Source organism: Pristis pectinata, chromosome 6 (assembly GCF_009764475.1).
Source record: "Pristis pectinata isolate sPriPec2 chromosome 6, sPriPec2.1.pri, whole genome shotgun sequence".
Taxonomy (NCBI): Eukaryota; Metazoa; Chordata; class Chondrichthyes; order Rhinopristiformes; family Pristidae; genus Pristis; species Pristis pectinata.
The window spans coordinates 102856111-102879749 of record NC_067410.1 but is presented as its reverse complement, the minus strand read 5'-3'; the positions used below and the strand labels follow the sequence as shown (position 1 = coordinate 102879749).

The 23639-nt window shown below is 41.4% G+C and overlaps 1 protein-coding gene across 2 annotated transcripts in view; it reads right to left on the bottom strand.

The window, feature by feature from the left end:
• gyg1a (glycogenin 1a) overlaps nucleotides 1-23639 on the bottom strand; it is a 70869-nt gene that overhangs the window by 46939 nt on the left and 291 nt on the right. For both annotated transcript variants that reach the window (XM_052017498.1, XM_052017499.1), the window contains exon 2: nucleotides 8735-8870. In XM_052017498.1, the coding sequence (XP_051873458.1) occupies nucleotides 8735-8870 (136 nt within the window). The remainder of the gene's footprint in view (nucleotides 1-8734; nucleotides 8871-23639) is intronic.

Below are 23639 nucleotides of genomic sequence, written 5' to 3'. Positions count from 1 at the left end.
GTTGTGGGATTTCTATATTTTTGAATCTCTCAGCAGCACGTAGCCCACCATCTAAATAGAAACACAACGTAAACCACTGATTTGAGACTCTGTATAATTAAGAGCTCTGGAAATGACAGACATTACATGGAGGCAATGGTCTGCTAAATGAAATTCCATGCCACTTAAGCACTGAGAATTCAGAACTGGATTCCAACCAATAAACTTTAATCAAGAGAAATTGTGTGTACTGAGTGTGTGAAAATTATAAGTGGTGACAGTTCCACCCCTTGCTGAACTAGGAGGTAGACAACATTGTGGAGATGTTCAGACAATGCCAACAAAGTAGAAGAGAATCCCAGAGAATGGTGGGTCTAGCAGCTGACCATCGGCCTGGAGGGTTGGCCAGAATTCATTGAATATGTTGGAAGCATCAGCAAGGGAGGTACTGTCGCATACAAAAGCTTGAGCACCCCTGGTCAAAACTTGTTACTGTGAATAGCTAAGTGAGTAAAGATGACCAGATTTCCAAACAGCATAAAGTTAAAGGTGACACATTTCTTTAATATTTTAAGCAAGATTACTTTATTTCCATCTTATACAGTTTCAAAACAACAAAAAAGGGCCCGAGGCAAAAGTTTGGGCACACTGCATGGTCAGTACTTAATAACACCCCCTTTGGCAAGTATCACAGCTTGTAAACACTTTCTGTAGCCAGCCAAGAGTCTTTCAATTCTTGTTTGGGGGATTTTTGCCCATTCTTCCTTGCAAAAGGCTTCTAGTTCTGTGAGATTCTTGGGCTGTCTTACATGCACTGCTCTTTTGAGGTCTATCCACTGATTTTCGATGATGTTTAGGTCAAGGGACTGTGAGGACCATGGCAAAACCTTCAGCCTGTGCCTCTTGAGGTAGTCCATTGTGGATTTTGAGGTGTGTTTAGGATCATCACCCTGTTGTAGAAGCCATCCTCTTTTCATTTTCAGCTTTTTTTTTAAAATATACAGACTGATGTTTGCTTCCAGAATTTGCTGGTATTTAATTGAATTCATTCTTCCCTCTACCAGTGAAACATTCCCCGTGCCACTGGCTGCAACACAAGCCCAAAACATGATCGATCCACCCCTGTGCTTAACAGTTGGAGAGGTGTTCTGTTCATGAAATTCTGCACCCTTTTTTCTCCAAACATACCTTTGCTCATTGCAGCCAAAAAGTTCTATTTTAACTTCATCAGTCCACAGGACTTGTTTCCAAAATGCATCAGGCTTGTTTAAATGTTCCTTTGCAAACTTCTGATGCTGAATTTTGTGGTGACAACACAGGAAAGGTTTTCTTCTGATGACTCTTCCATGAATGTCATATTTGTGCAGGAGTCTCTGCACAGTAGAACAGTGCACCATCACTCCAGAGTCTGCTAAATCTTCCCGAAGGTCTTTTGCAGTCAAACAGGGGCTTTGATTTGCCTTTCGAGCAATCCCACGAGCAGTTCTCTCAAAGTTTTCTTGATCTTCCAGACCTCAACTTGTCCTCCACCGTTCCTGTTAACTGCCATTTCTTAATTACATTATGAACTGAGGAAACGGCTACCTGAAAATGCTTTGCTATCTTCTTATAGCCTTCTCCTGCTTTGTGGGCATCATTTATTTTAATTTTCAGAGTGCTAGGCAGCTGCTTAGAGGAGCCCATGGCTGCTGATTGTTGGGACAAGGTTTGAGGAGTATTTATAAAGCTTTGAAATTTGCATCACCTGGCCTTTCCTAACGATGACTGTGAACAAGCCATAGCTTTAACAAGCTAATGAAGGTCTGAGACCTTGGTAAAAGTTATGAGCGCTCAAAATCTCTTGGGGTGCCCAAACTTTTGCATGGTGCTCTTTTCCTTTCTCCCCCACTCTAAAATTGTACAAAACAAAAATAATACACTTAATCTTGCTTAAAATGTTGATAAGAATGTTTCATCTTTAACTTTATGACTTTTGGAGATCAGTTCATCTTCTACTCACTTAACTATTCACAGCAACAGAAATTTTGATCAGGGGTACCCAAAAACTTTTGCATGCCACTGTAGCATTCATGGGGAGAGAAACAGTTAATGTTTCAAGCTAATGATCCTTTATTGGAACTGGAAAAGCAATAAAACAGAATAGAATAACAGAACAGAATAAAACAAAATAGAAGGATTGAGTATAAAGATCAAGAAAGGCCACATGTACAGTTCTGGTACCACACCACGTGTGAATACCCTTGTGATGGTGCCAAGGAGATTCAAGTGTTTGTAGTGCTCCAAGACGAAGGATTTTACTTACAAGCTTAGGCTGGAGAAGCTGGATTTGTTTTAGGTTTCAGAGAGGGGTAGAGTTGGAGAGAACTGGAGGAAAATGTCAAATACTAACAGGCATAGCTTAAGGTGCGAGGGGGAAAAGTTTAAAGGAGATTTACGAGGCAATTTTTTTTTTTAAAAAGAAAAACAGGAGGTGGGCACCTGGAACACTTTGCCAGAGGAAATGGTGGAAGCAGATATGATAGTAACGCTTAAGAGGCATTTAGACAGGCACACGAACAAAAAGGGAAAGGAAAGATATGGATCACGTGTGGGATTAGTTTAGTTTGGCATGTTGGTCGGCACAGACATTGTGGGCCAAAAGAGCTTGTTCCTGTGCTGTACTGTTTTATGTTCTATGTATGACTGTGATCAGGTGCAGACTAAAATTTGTTTGGGTAACAATTTACAAGCCAGCAATTGGAGGCAGAAGAGAGACAAAGATTGGTATGCTCACATCTGTAAGAGAGAAAACAATAGAGTAGTTACCCGAAATTATTAAATGTAATATTGAGAACCAAGGACTACAACGTGCCTAGATAGATGATGATGATAATGCTGCTTCAAGCTTCCATTGGGCACATATGGAGAAAACTCAAGACAGAAGTTAGAGCAGAGTGGGACAGAATTAAAATGACAGGTGACTGGAAGCTCAAGGTCACCCTTGCAAACTGACTGGAGATGCACTTCAAAGCAGTCACCTGATCTGTATTTGGTTTCTCTAGTGTGGAGGTGGTCACATTGTGAGCACTGCATGCAGTACGCCAGAGTAGAAGATGTTAAAGTGAGTCACTGCGTCAGCTGGAAGACTTTATGTTGGTGTTCAGCATGGATAAGGATGCTGTCAAATAAAAGAGTTGGCAGAGTCAATGGATGAGATGAGAGTTGGAAAGGCACGATGTATTGGAAAGGCTGGCTGTGCTGAGGGGGGGGACTGACGGCCTGATCCAGATGACATGCATCACATGTTGCTCCTGGAGGGCTAGACACAGTGGGAGGACTTGCCATAAATCTTCCCTGCAGACAGAGGAGGTGCTGGAGGATTAGAAAGTGGCAAAAGTGACACCTTTATGCAAGAAAGGGTACACAAGACACTTCTGATAACTATAAACCGATCAGTTTAACTTCAGTGGTGGGCGAGGTCTTAGAAATAATTTTTCTTCTTGAGAGATTTATTAACGGCTACTTGAAGAAATCTGGAGTTGAGGAAAACCAGCAACGATCTGTAAAAGACTGACTAAATTTATTGAATTGGCTTGCTTTACTAACAGAAAGCTGATGCCTTCATGGATTTTAAGTATTTGATGAAGTACCATAAGGGAGGTAAATGACAGAACAGAGGCTTGAGAGAGAGGAGAGGTCAGTGTCAGCTTGGATTAAAATGGGCACAAATTGGTAAATTGTGGTAAATGCTTGGGGTTTCCAGTCAGGAGGATGACAATGGTACTGCCCAAGGGTTAATGCCAACAGCCCTGTTATTCGACATAATAAATTAGTGTAACGCTATTACAGCGCCAGCAACCTGGGTTCAATTCCAGCCATGGTAAGGAGTTTGTATGTTCTCCCTGTAACTGTGGGGGTTTCCTCCAGGTGCTCCGGTTTCCTCCCACATTCCAAAGATGTACTGGTTAGGAAGTTGTGGGCATGCCATGTTGGCACTGGAAGCGTAGTGACACTTGTGGGCTGCCCCCAGAACACTACACAAAAGATGCATTTCACTGTGTGTTTCGATGTACACGTGACTAATAAAGATATCTTAAAAATGTCTTGGGGTACTGAAATAGAGTAAAATTTCAAATTTGCCAGTCATACAAAAGTTAAAAGATAATAGCAAGGTTGACAGCAATCGACTACAACAAGCATCAGACTGGGGAGACAGGGAGATGATGAAATTTAATACAGGGAAGTCTGAAGTGACGCATTTTGGTAAAAGGGAATGAGGCAGAAGCAGCACAGAACTAATGGAACAATTCTAAAGAGAGAGTGCAAGAATAGAGGGACCTGTGGGCTCACGTGCAGAGACCTGTGAAGGTGGTGGGACATATTGAGAAGATTTAACAATTGATAAATAGAAGGATCGGGTATAAAGATCAAGAAAGGCCACATGTACAGTTCTGGTACTACACCACGTGAAGGCCCTTGTGATGGTGCCAAGGAGATTCAAGTGTTTGTAGTGCTCCAAGACGAAGGATTTTACTTACAAGCTTAGGCTGGAGAAGCTGGATTTGTTCTCCCGACAACAAAGGAAGCTGAGAGGAGATTTGATAGAGGTGGAGAAGATTGTCATGCTTATATAAGTAGGCAAAGAAAAGCCCGTCACTATGAATTGACGATAGATGAGAGACCTAAGAGTTTGGGCAAGAGATTCAGAGGCAAATCGAGGAAGAACATTTTTATGCAGCAAGTGACAATGACCTAGAACTCAATGCGTACTTGGGCAGTGGAATGATAAATGTTGACTGGATAGGCACTTGAGGGAAATAAATGCAGAGCTATGGGGATAGAAGTGGGTCCAACTGCATTGCTTTAGAGCTGGCATGAATTCAACAGGCTGAATGGCCTCCTCCTACGCCATACTGATTCGACGACATTCTGATCTATGGAGTGGATGATGCTTGCAAAATCCATCGTGCTAGCCTCTTCAGACGTATTATGCCAGCTGGAATTAAGCCCAGAAAAAGTCACAGCCAAATCCCAAGGTGAAAGTGACAAAGGACAAGAAAGAACTCAGAAACTTTCCAGGGTTAATTCAATATGGGGAATCTTTCATCCTTGTGTCAGAACATGAGAGAACCGAATGAAAAGGTGCTTAATACTGGTGGTCACAAGGAGAAGGTGGGCATGGGGATGAGCCAGTCACACTACACAGAATAAATACATTGCCATCTTACAAGTAGATTCATCTAGCTAGCAGCCGCACTACAGGGCAAACAGATAACCTTCGTATCTAAAGTACTCATGTCAGCAGATACAAGGAGCATCAACATAGATAAAAGAGCTATTGTTAATTGCAATACTTGTACAAGTGTTTGTACAAGGCAATGAGAAGTTCCACACCCATCTGCTTGAAAGGAAATTTATAATAGAAAGTGATCACTGATCCCTATAATAAAGCTATAAGAAAAGCCTGTAGGGAGCACAGGCAAAGATTACTTCAGAAGCTGCAGATTTCATTCAAGAAGTGGTGCCAGCAGATGCACTCTCTCATATTGCACTGCATCACTCATTAGTGACCTATAGTTTGTACAGAGATCACACAGCACATCCTTCAGCAGTACCTAGTCTGTAGTCTGCAATTGAACATGTAAACCACAGGTTTGAGCCTCAGTGTAATTAAGGAACAGAGCTCTGGGAACAATACAGAGCATATGTAGCTCCATTAACACGGAAAACATTCAGATGCTTCACAACAGCATTTTCAAACAAAATCTGGCACTGAGCTAGAAGAGCAATCGGCCAAAGGCTTGGGAGGAAATGATGATGCACACTTAAGAAGCATCTTAAAAAGAGAGTCAGATGTTTTAGGGAGTTGCTTCATTCATTTAATGGTCTTTCTGCATTTAATTCCAATTTTTTTTTCAAAACACAATAAAAAATATTTCAAGCCAGGTTGATAAGTGTCCATCTGCATGTCATCTTGTTCATTGCCTCTCCCATGAGAAAATCCTTCCCAACTAGGTCAGAGTAATAACAGATTCTATTGAAGCAAATCTATCTTAGAATCATTTGGACAGGATTTGCTTGCATTCAACTTGCTGCAGTCTTTCTGACCTTCTCAATGCTTGTTTTGTCCATCACCTGACTGTTCAACTCCTATCACTCATCTCAGGTTTAACAAAAGTTACTGTGGCCCTCATCAGTCTCAATTAATCCTCCATTGCCCCGAGAAAACAGGTATATTTTCTTGTTCTGGAATAATCCAGAATCACAGCTGCAGAATTTGCTCATCTAAGGCTATGCAGTTTTGTTCCAACTATCCACTTATTCCTCAATATCTTGTGCATTTATATCTGCACACAGAAACAGATCAGTCACATTTCACCACGTTTGGACTTAGGCTTCTAAGAGGAACTACTAACATTGAAATTTACCAAAAAAAATGTGTAAGAAGTGGTGAAAAAGAAATTTATATGCATTTAAATGTAGCCTGAAACACCATGTACCTTATCACACAAATAATGAACAGTAAACTGGATGATAGTTTAATATGGTTTCTATAGTAATGACTGCACATTCTCCCATGTAAGAAGCTGGCATATAAATACCAAGTGGTTATTATTGCTTCAATGCAAATACAAAGCAGGCATTTACAACAAAAACTTTGATCTTTAACAAACCAAAAGTGAAGCTCTCATTTCCATATTTTAGCTTTTTCAAAATAAAACAGCCTCAAACTACAGCAATAGCATTTTCTTCCACTGCAGTTTCGTTCTTCTGGTTTCTTTTCGTGCCACATCAGTTTTCTCCCCCCATCGGTTCCAAAATATTTTTCCCGCTTCTGAGAGACCTTCCTTTCTCCTCAGTTCTTTAGGTCCTCCATAGAACTGGGCCCTTCACTGCTCTCTTCAATTTCCCATAATTCTGTTCTCGTCCCTTTCCAGCTTCTCGGGGATGTGATAAAGTTTTCCACGTCCTTATCTTCCAATTGTCTTCCAAGTTCAACAGGTTATCCGTACCACCTCCAGGGTGATGCCACCAGTAAGCACATCTTTCTTTTCTCCCCTTTTACAGTGCCATTCCAATTCCCTTCCAAATTCACAACCAACATTCCTTTTCCCTTCATAACCAATCACCGGTGACGCAACACCTCCATTTTTGCCTCCCCTCTTCCCACCATTTAGCATCCCAACAAAAAAAAACCATTCTTGAGTTTGCTATTCATTGCCCAAAATGTAGCATCCTTTGGTGGATGGCTAAATGAAAAATTTAGCCAACTCTTCTATTCCATCTACAACCCATGCTTCCGAGTCACTTCTAACTTTAGTTCAGTCTGCTTCTGATTGCGGCCTCTTGCGCTGTTCCAATGAATCTGAAGCTCAAGAGACTCATCTTCTGATCACAGTTCAGCTTTCCTGAACAACACTAACAATCTCACATATAGATTCAGATCTCCCCATTAACACCTCCTCTAGGCCCATCTAGGATCCTCGTTTCATTCCCACCCACTCACGCACAATATTATTATCACTTATTATTTAATCTTTTCCACCTTCTGCCTCAGCACTGCCCTCTCTTTGTTCCTCACTCCCTTCTTGCTGCAATTGAAACCAGTTCCAATGCATTTTCCTGTTCTGCAGATGCTGCTTAACCTGCAGAATACCCCCCACCTTTCTTATTTAGGATGAGATCTTAACTCATGGTTGCTGGATTAGGCAGCTATGGACTACAAGCTGAGCAACATCAGTAGCACACCACTGTTCTCCAGCGTCATTCGGCGAGTGCAATTATTCCATGCTATAGGTGGAATGGCCAAGTGTAGAATGACAATGTTCAGCATGTTCTGTGGCAACTTCTATCAGAAATAGAGGGCAGAATCTAGACAGTGGATTTTTGCATACTGAAGGGCATTTTATTTTATTTGGAGTTTCCCCATCAAAAATAAAGGGCATGCAAGCCAATATTTGTGCTGAAGGAAGAAATTTTCATTCCAGCAAAAGTAGGTTCTCTTTAGAATGGATACACAGCTGTTACAAAACTAGTCCAATAAAGGAAATTTAAACCAGGATGCTTTAAATGAGCATTGTGGCCAGCAGTCTCTCCTCCAACTTGGCATCTGAATATAAAGAACCAAATTTTCCCCAAGATTATCCTGATTCAAGGCCATTCAGTGAGACCTTGAATTTCAGAGAATTTGCAGTCCAGATAAAGGGTCTCAACCCAAAATGTTGACTGTCCATTTCCCCTCCACAGATGCTGCCTGACCCCTTGAGTTCCTCCAGCTTTTTGTTTGTAGCTCTTGAATTTCACTGTCCACCCTAACTCAGTAGAGTTCTAACCAACTGAATTATTTCAACATTCACCATTCACTTTTAGACCTTGCTCCAAGGTTTATATTTTGTGTGACAGACAAACATTCAGGTGCCTTTGGGATTGAGTATGTACTTAACTGCCCACAGTGGGACAATATAAAAAATTGCTCTTGTGCCAGGCAAGGCGAGAACCATTTATTAAGACCACAAGAGAGTTCTCCTCAACACATTCAAACCTTCATTACTAACCAACAGAGAAGCAGGTTGCAAGGCTGAGAATGGCCAGAGAAAGAATAGGAGACCAACTAAAATTATATCTAAGGCAATTAATAGTAAATAAATGCATGTAAACAAAAGCTGTTGGGTCAATTGGTTGTGTTTAACTATACAAAGTCTTCAAACAATCTCAACTTGAGTCAAATTGTGCCCAGATGGAGTATAAACAAATCACTGATTCAATATACAAGTACCTTATATTGTTAGATACTTGGGGAGTTAGAAGAATCACCAGCTTTCTTGTAGTTTTGTGATTTCGCAATGAGGTTCCTAGCACCAATGCTCCTTTCCCATATAGATCATTAGTTGCTAGTGTTACGAAGGCTTGATCTGTAAACAAAAACCACAAGAGATTATGATGTTGTTAAGTTCCAATCTGAGTTCAAGGTCCGTAATATTTACTCAAAATAAAAACATTTAAATCTTCTAGAGCAGCACAATCAGTAGAAACATGCACTCTTCACACAAAGCTTCAAAACATGTTTCCAACTTTGCTTTCATCCATTATAGGAAAGAAGTACATGTAGGAGACGGCCAGTGTAGTTGAAACGGAGCTTTTGTTAAAAATCCAAACAGTAATCAAGAAACTTTAGATGCTGAAATTGTGGCATACTCAGAGAAAGAAAAAAAACCAGACAGATTTAACATTTCAGGTCAATGACCTTCCATCAGAACTGGGTAAAAATTGTAAGAATAGAGTCACTTGTACTTCTTCCAATTTAGTGGGTAGCATTCAGTGTTCACAATGTGTTCTCCTCCATATTGGAAAAACAAATGCAGATTGGTTGGTTGCCTTGTAGAACTCTCAAGGATGACCCAAACTTCCAGTTGCCTGTCACTTTGATCTGTCTACATCTATGGAATCTTACTGTTCAAATGAAGCTGCAGGTTCAAGAAAGAAACATCTCACCTTCTGACTGGCATATTACAACCCTTAGTACACAATTCAACAATTTCAAATAACCAGCCTTTCCAGTTGTATCAGAACTGGCCAGTTGTGATGAAAAATTAACTTTCAGATTGCCAGTAATTATATTACTTTTGTATCTCACAGATCCCAACAGTGTCCCCTGCTCTCCTGTTCTCATTCATCTCCCTCCGTTTACACATCCCACAGATAAAGCAGCGATGATTATCAAGCCCTCCCCACCCTCTCTCAGCCCAAATCACCACTAACAGTGTCAATTGAGCCTCTTGGTCACCATCCTATTGTAAACATGGTTTTCGTTCTCCTAACCTCCTCTCTGCAATGTAAACCTTTGGTTTCCATTTTTTCCTACTTTTGAGGAAAAGTCATAACCAGTTAAAAGGCTCAGTTTTACTCATTGCACACAATTTGGTTTAGCTTAGTTCTCACACAGTGCACACATTAATGAAAATTGGCAGTTACATCTGTAAATAGAAAATGGTTCTCTGCTTGTCACAGGTAAATGTGCAAGCATCACTGTTCCTTCTAGTCGTCCTTCCCAACACAAGACACATAACTGACTCCATTATTTTATTATTTACTGTCAGGAAGGCAGGTCACTTAATCTAGCAGAACTGGACAGCCAAGCACCAATCCAGTTGAGCTTGGTTCTCAAATTTCCCCAAATGAAATTGTAGAGTTTTATCTGAAGAATTACTGCTTGCCTCATGCTTAGTCATAGAGTTACACAACTCTGAAATTCAACCCACTGAGTACACACCAGCTATCAAACCGTAAGAAAAACTTAGCTTCATGAAGAACACCCACTATCCGATTAGGCAATGTGTAGTTTCTAATAATAAAAATTTTCAACCAATGATCAATATCAATCACCACTCATTTAATGCTCTAGTTTATTATGAAGATGCTCCAGAGCAGCTCATGTTGCAAGCATTTTATTAGATATCAAACATTCCAATGGCAGAAAGTTATCATCATTTAAATTGATTTACAAATAGTTCCAAGCAACCAGGCAGAAATGTCATATGCCGTTGATTTCTCCAGCATAACTTGCATTCTAAACTTGAGAGTTTGGAGTCTATCACTAACAGCAAGATTGAGAAAGCCAGATGATTTTCAACTTACTTCAAAATTAGCAGAGATTGTAAAACTGGGAAAATTAAAAAGTTACTTGCTAAAATACACAAGGTCCATATTTTGATGTTAAGGTCAACAATTCTGAAAAGATACAGGACATGAAACATTAAGCAAAGCTCCAATATTTATTCAGCCTCTCTACAACCTTGTCCAACATTCTGTAAGCATGGACAGACACCATTTTAATCATCATGCTCTTTTCTGGCATCACAGTAGAAAATGATATAATACAAGTTATTAACCGAGCTCAGCACAACTTGCCCTTAGAACAATAGCTTGATACAAATCAGTTTGATACAAAATTTTGATAGAAGTCAGGATTATATAGCACAGAAACAGGCCCTTCAGCCCAACTGGTCCATGCTGACCAAGATGCCCCATCCAAGCTAGTCCCATTTGCCAAGTGCAAGATAACAAACTTCAGGTGTAAAGGCAGTTCATTAAGTCTGTTTCTATACGAGACATCTAGTATTTTGCTTTAGTCACCAGATGCCAGTAGTAAGTAAACGTGTCACAAGATGCTTTACGGACCACGAGGAACAATTTTGAGTGTTTGCTGTTGAACAGTGGGAAACTATTTCTCAAATAACAATGTGATAAGATAAGCAGATAATTCTACTCTTAGTGATGTGGAAGAGGGATACAATGATCTGTAGTGCACCAAGAACCTTCTTCTGTTGAAGGGTCTTCAACCCAAAATGTCGACTGTTTCTTCTTTCCACAGATGCTGCTTGACAGGCAGAGTTCTTCCAATATTTCTGTTTTGGTTTCAAATTCCAGCATCTGCAGTTTTATTGGTTTACCAGGACTCTTACACCAACCTGAGAGTGTCAAAGGAGCTCCAATCCATTACCTTAAGAAGAAAGGCAGCAACTCAGTACTGCACTTTGTCAGGCGAGGTGTTTGTACCTCTAGGGTGAGCCAAACCCATGATGTTCAGACTCCAAGACAAAGATACCTACTGAACTTAGGCTTACCACCAAGAAGTGTATCCATGCACACAGTTTTAGCCAGAAGTAATAATCTGTCTGAAGCTTATATGAACAAGGAAATTTGTAAGAGGATAATACTCATATGGACAAGGGATATGGGCCCATTTTCCAACATAGCGACACCAAATGTGATGATATCGTCTTGATGGTGATATAATTTTATTGTTCATGAGGCACTGGAGATAATGGAGGAGTTGGTGCATCACTTGGACGTAGCTGTCTTGACAGTCAAGTTGTAATCCTAATAAGCATTGGCTATATGGCAGAGAAACAAACTATTCAGCCCAACTAGTCCTCACCTGCTTTTATGGCCCAATCAAGCAAACCCACCCCAAACACACATCTTCCCTCATCTAAACCCATCAGTGTAACCCTCTGTTCCCTTCTCTTGAACTTTCCAGCCTCCTCTTAAAAGGCATCAATACTATTTGCTTCAACCACTCCCCGTGGCAGTGAGTTTCACATTCTCACTACTCATGGGTATAGATGTTTCTTTAGAATTCCCTATTGAATCACCTGGAGACCATCTCATGTTGATGGCATCCACAAGGGGAAACATTCTCTCTGCTCCCCTTCTCTCAGGCAGTCCCACAAGATCAAGGATGACTCACTTCTGCTGAGTTCTGAGACTAGAACTAGAGGACATAGCCTCAAGATTCGGGGGAGTAGATTTCGGACAGAGATGAGGACAAACTACTTTTCCCCAGACAGTAGCAAATCTGTGGAATTCTCTGCCCAGGGAAGCAGTAGAGGCAACCTCATTAAATACATTTAAGACAGTTAGATTTTTGCATAGTAGGAGAATTAAGGGTTATGGGGAAAAGGCAGGTAGGTGGAGCTAAGTCCATGGCCAGATCAGCCACGATCTAATTGAATGGTGGAGCAGGCTCGAGGGCCTACTCCTGCTCCCATTTATGTCCCTAGTAGAGGATGCTTGATGTAAATTTCTTTAAGTGTGGTGGCTGTTGCACACCAACTCCCACAGTCTTAACAGAGTGAATTCTTCAGATTAACAGCCACGTACAAACACACATTCCAGCTCTATCAAAAGTTATAGAATTGTCAAGATTCTTCAGAAAACATCAAGAGTCACACAGTGCGACAATGGTCAAACTCTACTAACCAAGAATCCTTAACTTAATAAATCAAGGAGTGATCAACAAGTTGAACCAAATCATGTAGGGAGATATTCAGTCTGATTGAAAAAAAAACTTCAACCCCACCTTTTGGTTAGAGGAGAGAGGAGAGAATGCCAAAGGGAATTCCAGAGCTTTAAACCCAAGACAGCTGAAGGCACAGCTGCCACTTAGAGAAAATAAAATCTGGGTCAAAATAGTAAAGGCAGTGGAGATGAGAGGGATGCACAGCTGGAGGAGGTTGGAGGCAGTGCAAAGCCAGGCAAGATTTGAATGCTGGGTTGGAAAGTTTGAACAATGGGACTATGTTGGACCAACTGTGGATCAATGACCACTGTAAATTAGCCCTTGTGCGTGGTAAGATTGGGGGTTGAAGTTGATGGGGAAGTAGAATAATAAAATGGAATTAATGCAATTGGTTACTTGATATTTGGCATGGACTAAGTTGGACACAAAGGCCCTTTTTCAGGCAATATGCCTCTCAGGAGCATTCTGGGAGATGGGGGGGGGGGGGGGGGGGGGGGGGAAGGTGGGGTGCTAGCTGGGACTAGAGAGTTAAGGATGGCAGCATTTTCACAAAGAAAATGATTGCATTTTTTGAGCAAATCATCAAAAATTGGCTTTATCCCCCCCCCTTCCCCAAACATTCAATTTATGGTGTCTGTTCAAGTACTATATGCTACTGCTGCAAAAAGTGAATTTTCATGGCATCTATACCCTGGGTATGTATGCCATTGACAATAAACTTGAACTTGGATAATTTCTCCGTCCATTCCATTGAATCCCTCAATTTTTTTTTTTGAAAAAAAGCTTGATTTGATCATACCCCCTCCCTATCTTCTAAAACTCAAGGGTAACTTAAACTAACTTTCTGCAACTTGTGCCTCTGAACTATACCTCCAAGCACTGGACTCATTCTGTTGAATCAGTGCTGTACGCCTACTTTTCATGAGCACTGGCGTAGTGGATTGAATGCCATACTAGAGGTATTGTCTAAGCAAGGTTCCATAACAACCAAAGTATCTCTTCCTCATTCCTGCGTTCCAGCAAATGGAAATAAAAGCTTGAAATGTTAATTGAAACCTCATCTGTGTGGTGAAGAAGTGTTTATCCAATAAAGCAGCTTTCACTGTTTAAGTGGCAACAGTTTAGATTTCCACTCTAAATGTTTCCATACATTTGGCTGCACCTAGACAGTTCAGCAATTAGCAGGTATATCAAGATCAAGAAGCTACTGAGGGAAAGAGTAGGTTCCCTTCAGGACCAAAGGGATAATCTGTGTGAAGCTAGGCAGTCTCCTAAATTACTACTTCTCATCTATGTTCTCCAAGGAAAAGGACTTGGAAGAGAGAGTTCAAAAGCACGCACATAATCTAGACCATGTCACTATTAAGGAGGAGGAGGTGTTAGGTGTCATGGGACACAGCGGTTAATAAATTCCTGGATTTTATCCCAGGTTCCAATGGAAGCAAGGGAGGAGATAACTGTGGTCCTGATGCAGATCTTTGCATCTTTGTTGCCATAGGTGATGTCCCAGAAAACTGGAGGATAGCTAATGTTGTTCCTTTAAGAAAGGCAGCAGGAAATGCTAGGTAACTATAGGCCAGTAGGTCTTATGACAGTGGTAAGGAATTTACTGGAGAAAATCCTAAGGGAATAGGATCTATGTATGTTTGGAAAGGCAGGGACTGCTTAGGGATAGGCAGTGTGGCTTGTGCAGGGGGGATATCCTGCCTCACTAATTTGATTGAGATTTTGAGGAAGTACGCAAGAGGCAGGGCAGTACACTTTGTCAAATTGCCTTACTGAAGTCCGTACAGACAATGTCCCTTATGATACGTCACATGGCATGGTCACTGGAGCAATGAGGCAGCAGCACCAACTGCTGCACTACTGTGCAAACTTACTTGCTCATGACCCCTGGAAGAGCTATGGGCAAATTAACCAAATCAACAAAGAAAGCTGCCAGTATTAGATAATAGCTATCACAACACCACCTATTGTACCATTTTACATTTCAATCACCATACCCAATACTACCATCTTAAGATGGCCACAATGACCTTAAATATAAAAATACCTTGAATCATCATAGTTAGAAAATGAAGCAATTATTGACTATTCATATTAGTGTGATACTGAAGACAAAATCTATGTGCAATGTTCTGTGACTTCCTGTGTATGTGGTCATAGAGCAACGCCGCATGGATACAGACCCTTCGGCCCAACCAGTCCATGCCAACCACTGTGCCCACCAGCTAGTCCTAATTTCCTGCATTCAGTCCTCATCCCTCCAAGCCTAACCCCTCCGTGTACCTATCCAAGTGCTTCTTAAATTATACTATTGTACCTGCCTCAATTCCTCTGGCAGCTTGTTCCATATACTCACCACCCTCTGTGTGGGAAAATTGCCCCTCAGGGCCCTTTTAGATCTTTCCAGTCTTACCTTAAATCTATACACCTTAGCTTTGGACTCCCCTACCCTGGGGAAAAGACTGTTACCGTCCACTTTATCTGTGCCTCTCATACTTTTAAACACTTCTACAAGTTTGTCCCTCATTGTTCTACATTCCAAGGAATAAAGACCTAGCCTGGCCAACCTCTCCCTGTAACTCAGGCCCTCCAGTTCTGGAAACATCCTCGTAAATATTTTCTGCACTCTTTCCAGTTTAACGTCTTTCCTATAACAGGGTGACCACAACTGTACACAGTACTCCAAATGCAGCCTCACCAACAACTTATGTAACTGCAACATAATGTCCCAACCCAACACTAAATGCTCTGACTGATGAAGGCCAGCGTGCTAAACGACTTTTTCACCATCCTGTCTACCTGTGAAGCCACTTTCAATGAACTATGCATTTGTACTTCTAGGTCCCCTCTGTTCCATTGCACTCCCTAGTCCCCCACCATTTAAGATTCACGTCAGGGTTTTGACAGCAAATTATGACAGGTATTCAACAGTGGGAAGGTAGAAGCATCACCATTGACTAGGTCACCTCTTTGACCCAAGAGATACCCAATTCCTCGGTCCCCAAGTTTTATGTGGAAGTGAACTGCTATAGTCTATTCCAGTCCTCCAAGAAGTGCGAGAATGTTGCATCTCACCAACATTCACCATTAATATGCAACAAGTGAATCGTGTCCAATCTTCAAGGCAAGAAGAGGCCTATTGATCAGTCAGGGCAGGAAGCAGAAAATTTAATTTAAAAAAAACACTCAATCTTATTTACAAAGGTTCCAAAAGCAGAATAAAAACAAAAGGCAAATTACGTAATGGCATCCGATCAATTGGAAAGCAGTAAATGCAATATTGCAATCATTTTCATTTCTTTATGCAATTCAATACTACGAAAACCACACTTTAGGTAAACATTATTACTAACAATTTTTGAAAAAATTCAATTATCTCTTGGGGTGACAAAAAAGACTGTTACTTATGCCAGAGTTTAAAATTTGATCAATGTTTTTATTAAATCTACTAAACCATTAGTGGGCAACGATGACCCAGTCAGATTTCTGTACGCTCCCTCCCACATTACTGCAAATTAAAAAAGTATGGTTTTCTTCAAGAGCTTGCAGACTAACTTACAACAATGCCCTGCAGCTTTACCAAGCTGAAGTCTACATAGTAGGGCATGGACGTAAATGAGATCCAACATTCTACAGGATCCAGAATGAAAGTGATATCCTAGTGAAATTCCATGGGCCTTCTCCAAAATGAAACACCTTTCTCCTGACAGGACAAGATGAAATCCAAACCAAAATTGTACTTTGGAATCCGTTGCCTACATGAATTTCATATTATGTCATTGTAACACTAATATGATCATGAAAGCAAATTCATCAGAAGTTAAAAACCAAGGTCTGCCACTTTTGACAGTATCTTCAGAAATTTACAATTTTTGCCCTCAAACTTCGTGGCATGCTCAATTGTTTCAGAGAGGTTTTCGTTATAGGGAGTCAACCACATTGGTGGTAATATTTTCATTACAGGGAGTCAACCACATTGCTGGGCCTGGAGAACTCATCACAAGTATCTGAGTCAACATTCACCTCCGGATACTAAACATGTGATTTAGCAACACCACCACCACCAAAGCACATTGGCTCCTGGTATCCTGCCAATTACTACGTGAGCAGGAGAGGCAACGTTTCCTTAAACCAAGGCTTAGTCAGATCAGGCAGCTGAATGTAAAACTCCAGATGGTGTCCACTAGTCAACTGGATCCTGTGGAACTGTTGGAGGAGGAAGGGAAGTGTCCTTCAATGAAACTGTAAAGTGGTGACCCAAGCTAGCAGGAATGCCACATGATCACACCACCCGTTATTTTGCACTAAAGGAAACCAATCCAGCTTTCGTTCTCAGCTTGTAAACAATTTTTAATCCATGCAGCCAAAGGCAGGGTTTCCAATAACAGAACAGCAGATCAGACGATACTGAAGTTCTGTTCAAACAGGCAACAGCTCATACAGCCGGGGATTGTCGGAATTTGTCCATCAGAAGAGAGGAGTTTGATACCAGCAAATAGTGCGACTGTGACACAGGGCCAGGAAGGCTCAATGGGAAAACTCTGACAAGTACAGTTTTACTTGGGCTGTCCCTCAGGGTTGAGGATCACTTGCTTCCACCCCTGTTCAGCAGTGGCTGATGAAGCATGTGGGACCTGCAGACTTTACATTGAACACTACACACAGTACAGGTGTTATGCTAACTGCTACACTACCATACTGTGCCTAGGACAGGATTGGATAAACAATAAAAAGGTGCTTGATGGTCAGCACAGACTCAGTGGGCTGAAGGATTGGTCTCCCTTGTTTTTATTTCTCCATGACTGACTCCATGAGCTGTGTGGTGGGTAGTTCTGGAGGTGTGCGCACCCTTGCATCACTTTCACTGGGCTTCTGCGTGCTTTAGCTGGAACACGAGGGTCAATGCTACACTGAACGCTCTGCCATGTTGAGCTGTCACAGGTCAGGGATTCCCACAACTTTGTGTGGAGAGAGTCATCGGAACAGGCCCTTCAGCCCAATTAGTTCATGCTGAGCAAGTTGCCTAACTGAGCTCATCGCATTTGCCTGCATTTAGCACATATCCTGCTGAACTTTTTCTATAAATGTACCTGCCTAATGTCTTAAACATCGTAGTTGTACCCGTCTCTGCACTTCCTCTGGCAGCTCATTCCATCTACTCACCAGCCTGTGTGGAAAAAACTTGCCCTCAGTTCCTCTTTAAATCTTTCCCCTCTCATCTTAAAGCTATGCCTCTAGTTTTAGACTCCCTACCCCGGGAATAAGACTATTATCATATGCCCCACATGATTCTGAATATCTCTACAAAGGTCATCCCTCAGCCTCTTGCACTCCAGGGAAAAGAGTCCCAGCCTATCCAGTTTTCTCTTTATAACTCAAGCCCTCCAGTCCCAGTGACATCCTCATGAATCTTTCTGTACCCTTTCCAGCTTAATGATATCCTTCCCATAGCATGGTGACCAGATTGGCACACAATGATCCAAGTGTGATCTCACCAACATTTTGTACAGTTGTAACATGACATCCCAACTCTTGTACTCAATGCCTGACTGATGAAGGCAAGTGTGCTGAATGCCTTCTTCACTAACCTGCTGACCTGGTAACCTCTTGCCATGATGGAACTCAGTAGAGTGTGTTGTTGAGCACCTAAGTGATGTGGCCTGCCCTGCAGAACTGGCTCAAGGCTGGGGATGTTGGCTTGGGACAAGGGATCCAAGACAGACTGGTGACTTGGACATCAGCACATACACAAGAGGACACAGCGCAGACCCAAAGTACTGACTAAACTACATGTCACAGATAAGAAAGAGGTACAATACTGAAATTTAAAGTTATCAATACGAAACAAATGGAATGTACAGAACATACTGCACCGATTGAGTAAATTAAATTAAAAGCTACCGATGGAAATATCCCTCAAAAACAAAAAATCCCTCAGATTCTCATCCAACTAAGAGACAGATACCATAAAGTTTCCCTTGGAGATTTTAAAGATGTCATCTTTAAATGCTTCACACCATTTTGTCACAAAACAGATCCACCACATTTTACAAGTGAGTTGTAAGCAGATACCTACAGTGACCCGAGCATCTCTGATTCACAAGAAGCTAGAGTGGAAAGCTTACAAAATTCTAACTGATTCAAGGCATCATTTCCCTTTGTAATCTTACATCAAACTATTTTGGCAAAACTATTAAATCTGAGAGAGAATGAATGGTTTCTGCTGAACATTTATAATTGAAACCAATGACTGTATTTGCAGTAAGATTTCAAATTTCCAGCACCTCAAATATTAACGACCAGTTTTTTTAAATCTCAAAGATACCTCAACCGACAATCCAGCAACCACAAAAATCTAGAACTGGGGACTAATCACACCCCCAGAACACTCCACTGATCTTCTGATTATGTTTCCATGGCAACAATCACATTCAACCCTCAAAATAATCTGTGGCAATTTTCACTCAACTCACTGACACACACCTAAAGGTAAAATGTGATAATTTAGAAAATTAAATACTCCATCCTAACCAATCACTTCAACAAATTCCCACTCTGGTTGCACACTCTCTTTGGAATCCCAATGTGTCCAAACATCAACTTCTAACCCAAGTCCATTCATTGCCACAAGCAGATATCAACCCTCCATTGATGGCCCTGGAAACCACCAACACCTAATGTAATTGATGAACTTAAATGTGGCAAGCCAAGAGGGTGTCCTTCTCTGCACACTGCTGGTTCTAGGTACTATACCTCAGGAGGGGTATGGAACAAAGGACATTTATTTTTAAATTAGGAGTAAAGTCAAGAAGAACTTCTTCACACATAGGACTGAAACCTGGATCTCCCTCCCCTAAAGCCTGCAAGGTTCGCTGAAAATCTCAAACCATTTTGTTTTGTAAGAGATATAGAAATAAACCAGGTAGAAGGGGCAAACAGTGTCAGAGAGATGCAGCCCAGGAACAGGGCCTTTGGCCCACTGAGTCTTCAGCAAGCATCAAGCACTCATTTACAATAATTCTACATTAATCCCATTTTAATCTCCTCCCATTCTTGTCACCTTCCACCAAATTCAACACCATTCTACCTCCAGGCTCAAGGACAGATTCTATCCAGTGGTTATAAGACTATTGAATGGTCCCCTGGTATGATAAGATGGACTCTTGACCTCACAATCTACCTCATTATGGCCTTGCACCTTATTGTCTGCCTACACTGTATTTTCTCTGTAACTGTAACACTAAATTCTGCATTCTCTATTGCTTTTCCCCTTGTACTCCTACGATGTACTGATGTGATGAAATGATCTGCATGGATGGCATGCAAAACAAAGTTTTTCACTGTACCTCGGTAAATGTGACAATAATCAGCCAATTTACCTACACATTAGGGGCAATTTTCAGTGGTCCATTAACCAACTAACCCACACGTCTTTGGGATGTGGGAGGAAACCTGAGCACCCAGAAGAAACCTATGCAGTCACAGAGAATGTGCAAACTCCACACAGACAGCACCCGAGGTCAGGATTGAACCCAGATGTCTGAAGCTGTGAGGCAGCAGCATTACAAATTGCCCCACTGTGCCGCCTGATTCATCATGATCTCAGGCTTCAATTGCCTGCTGCCTACATGTCTGAACTACAGTCACCCTGTTGCAATCGTGAAAACATACAATACAGGAGGCTACGCAGTCCATCGTGTACACTGCTGGTCACAGAAGAACTACGAATCATAATCCCAGCTCTAGTAGAGGATCCAGAGCCCTGCAGGTCATGGCTCTTCAAGTACACATCCGTATGCAGGCAATCCCCATTTGGGTTATGGAAATTCACCCTTATGGAAGGCACAAGTCACTACCCAAAAATTTGAGATGGAGAATAAAATTTGCTCTCACGGAACTTGCATGGGGAAAAACTAAATAAATCAATATAAAATATTGTTTCAACTCGTTTCTTGATGCATGCCGGGTGTTGTAGCTTCATGGTCCGGAAAATAAAATGGAAAAAACAAGAGAGAAAAAAATTGCAATATGGACTATTTTCTAGGAACACATCCTGTAACATGGGGGTGGACTGTACCGCTTAAATATGACGAGGATTCTGCTTTTACCATTGACTTCCACATTCCTTCCACCCTCTGGAAGAATTCCCTCCCCCCACCAAAATCACCCCTCTAATCTTCTAATTTATATCCATGTCCACTTGTACACCATGTAGGCCTTTCATAACGTTAGATAGCTCCATGTTAAATTTCCTCCTCAGTCACCTCTAAGCCAAAAGATAACACACCCACAGCCTATCCAATCTTCACTGGTACAATTTTCTGATCCAGGAAACAGTCAGTAGCCACTCCAGTGCAAACACATCTTACTTGCAATGTGCTAAGCTGAAATGCACAAGTTGTGCTCTGCTGTTGGAAACAGTTCCTGCATCACCTCCAAATTGTTAACCTCTTATTTGTTGAGGCAGAGAATGGAAGAAACACAACAAACATTTAGTGCACAGCAAGCTCCCACAAACAGCTATGAAAGTCGCCAGATAATTTTTTCTTAGAAACTGGGGAGGGGATAAACATTGCCAAGACAGCAGGATAATGGCATGGGATCAGTTACGACAGAGGTCAAGGATGATCGAATGTGGAACAAATCATAGATTTTGACAAGGCTACCGAGAAAGGGGATGAGACAGAGAGTCTACGGGTGTGACTGGGAAGATGCAGACTTATGTCTCCAACAGGAAGGAATGCAGAAAGGAACCAGTCTCAAGTCAAGTCAAGGGAAAGCAGGTGTTGAAACAAGACACTGAAAGAGGTTACAGGACACAAAGGGCAAGTCTGTGGAGGAATGTAGGATAAAGGTTCTGAAATCGATGTGAAAGGAATAAAAAAACCCACAGATGCTGGAAACGTCAAATGACACTAGGAAATGAAGGGTGATTAACTGAATCCTTAACTCTTTCACACTGCTTCACCTGCTGAGTGACCATCATGTTTCCCTAATTATTAAGAATTTATTTACAAATTCAAATTAATTTAATTTTAATCAATGTACTGGGACATAGAAAAGCAAAGACCACAAGTACAAGTATGTGGGAAACCATAATGAATTTAGAAGAACAGATTGCAGTTTTGAATGAGAAGTGGTTGAAACGGGACTTGAGACATTGAAATGGAGAATCAGCAAACATTAAACACACAAGAGCCAGTAAATAGAAATAAAAAATACCCTCAGATGCTGGAAGTCCAAATTAATAACATAAAATGCCAGAAACACACAGCAGAGTAGGCAGTATTTGTGGAAAGTGATACTGCCTAAGCTACTGTATAATATTTCAGGACAAAGACCCTTCATCAGAATAGGAAAAGAGAAAATACAGGTTAGTTTCAAGTTGCAGAAAAGCTGGAGGATGGATGGAATATATGGTGAAGCCAGGGTTTCTATGGGGATAAGATGTAGAAGTCATCCAATTGATGGGTTATTTTACCTCTTCCCTTCCCTGTATTCAGAAACCCAAAGAGTCCTTCCATGTGAAACAGTAATTCACACGCACTTCTTCCAATCAACTGCACTGCATTCACTGCTCAAACGTGATTGCCCCATCTTTGGAAAAAAACTAATGTAAATCAGGTGACCACTTTGCAGAAGACCTGTGGAGGTAACAGGCAACCTGTTGCCTGCTACTTTGATTCTCCATCCCATTGATCCATTTGTGACCTCCTATACTGTTATTATGAGGCCCAACAGCAGCTTACTTCAACTTCTTCTTGGTTATTTTGCAGTCTTCTGCGCTCGATATTGAATTCTACAACTTCAGGTTACTCACTTTCTCTGTCTGTATCAGAACCAGTTTTCCACGGCTCACGCCTTTGTCAGCGGACTCATTCTCCAAATGCCTTCATTTCATAGTTTTTATTGATTTTCTCTCACTGCCCCCATTCACCACAAACTTATCTCCACACAACCCAGGCCTCACCCTATCAGAGATATTCCCTTTACCCTATCCACCTCCACAACCTTCTCCACTCATTCACTCTTTCCCAGTTTTAATGAAGCGTCTTCACCCCGAAATGTTAACCGTTTCTCTCCATTGACGCTGCCTGTCCCGCTGAGTATTTCCAGCACTTTCTGTTTCATATATGAACCCAGATAAACATCAAGTTTTAATTTCAAAGCCATGCAATGCTAAATGCAAAGAGATGATAAATCAATATATCTATGATGTTAACCTTGTAACTGGTCAACTTGATGCTAAAATTAACTCATTGTCAGAGTTAGTAATAAAAAGCCGCAAGTCTCATGCAAAAGAACTGCGCCAGCTGCTGGCCAACTCCGGAACTGGAGGGAGAATGTTTAAACTACAAGTCAAAAAGCTAAAGTTTTATTGCAAGGTTATTTCTTAAATAATAAGCTCCAACTTTTTTTTTTAAAAAACACCGCTTAACTGATACACATCGAATAGTATTTTAATCCATCGGTTGAAAGCAATTATGATCAAAGTAGGCAGCAGTTTTGTGGCCTAATATTCTAAGTGCAAAGTTGGGGGAAAGTCTATGAAGAAGCTTGGTTTGGGATCGACACAGGGCTAAATTAGAGGAAAATATTCGGAACCGTGCAATCCTTACAAAATACGCCAAAGATCAAGATAAGAACACGGCGCTCAGATGCAGTCTTGGAAACACATTGGGCGCGCAGGAAACCTGCTGTGGCCAGAACTGGTTCATTTCAATACGACCCGGGTCAGTTTCAACCGGAAGAAGAGAGAGCGGAAAGAGAATTTGGTTTTAAAAGGAAAGTGAAGAGAAAATACCAGGAAGGCAACTAATTGCAAGAAATGTAAACTGCAGCCCGCTTGCAGAGAGCGGAGCTGGGCTGTCGC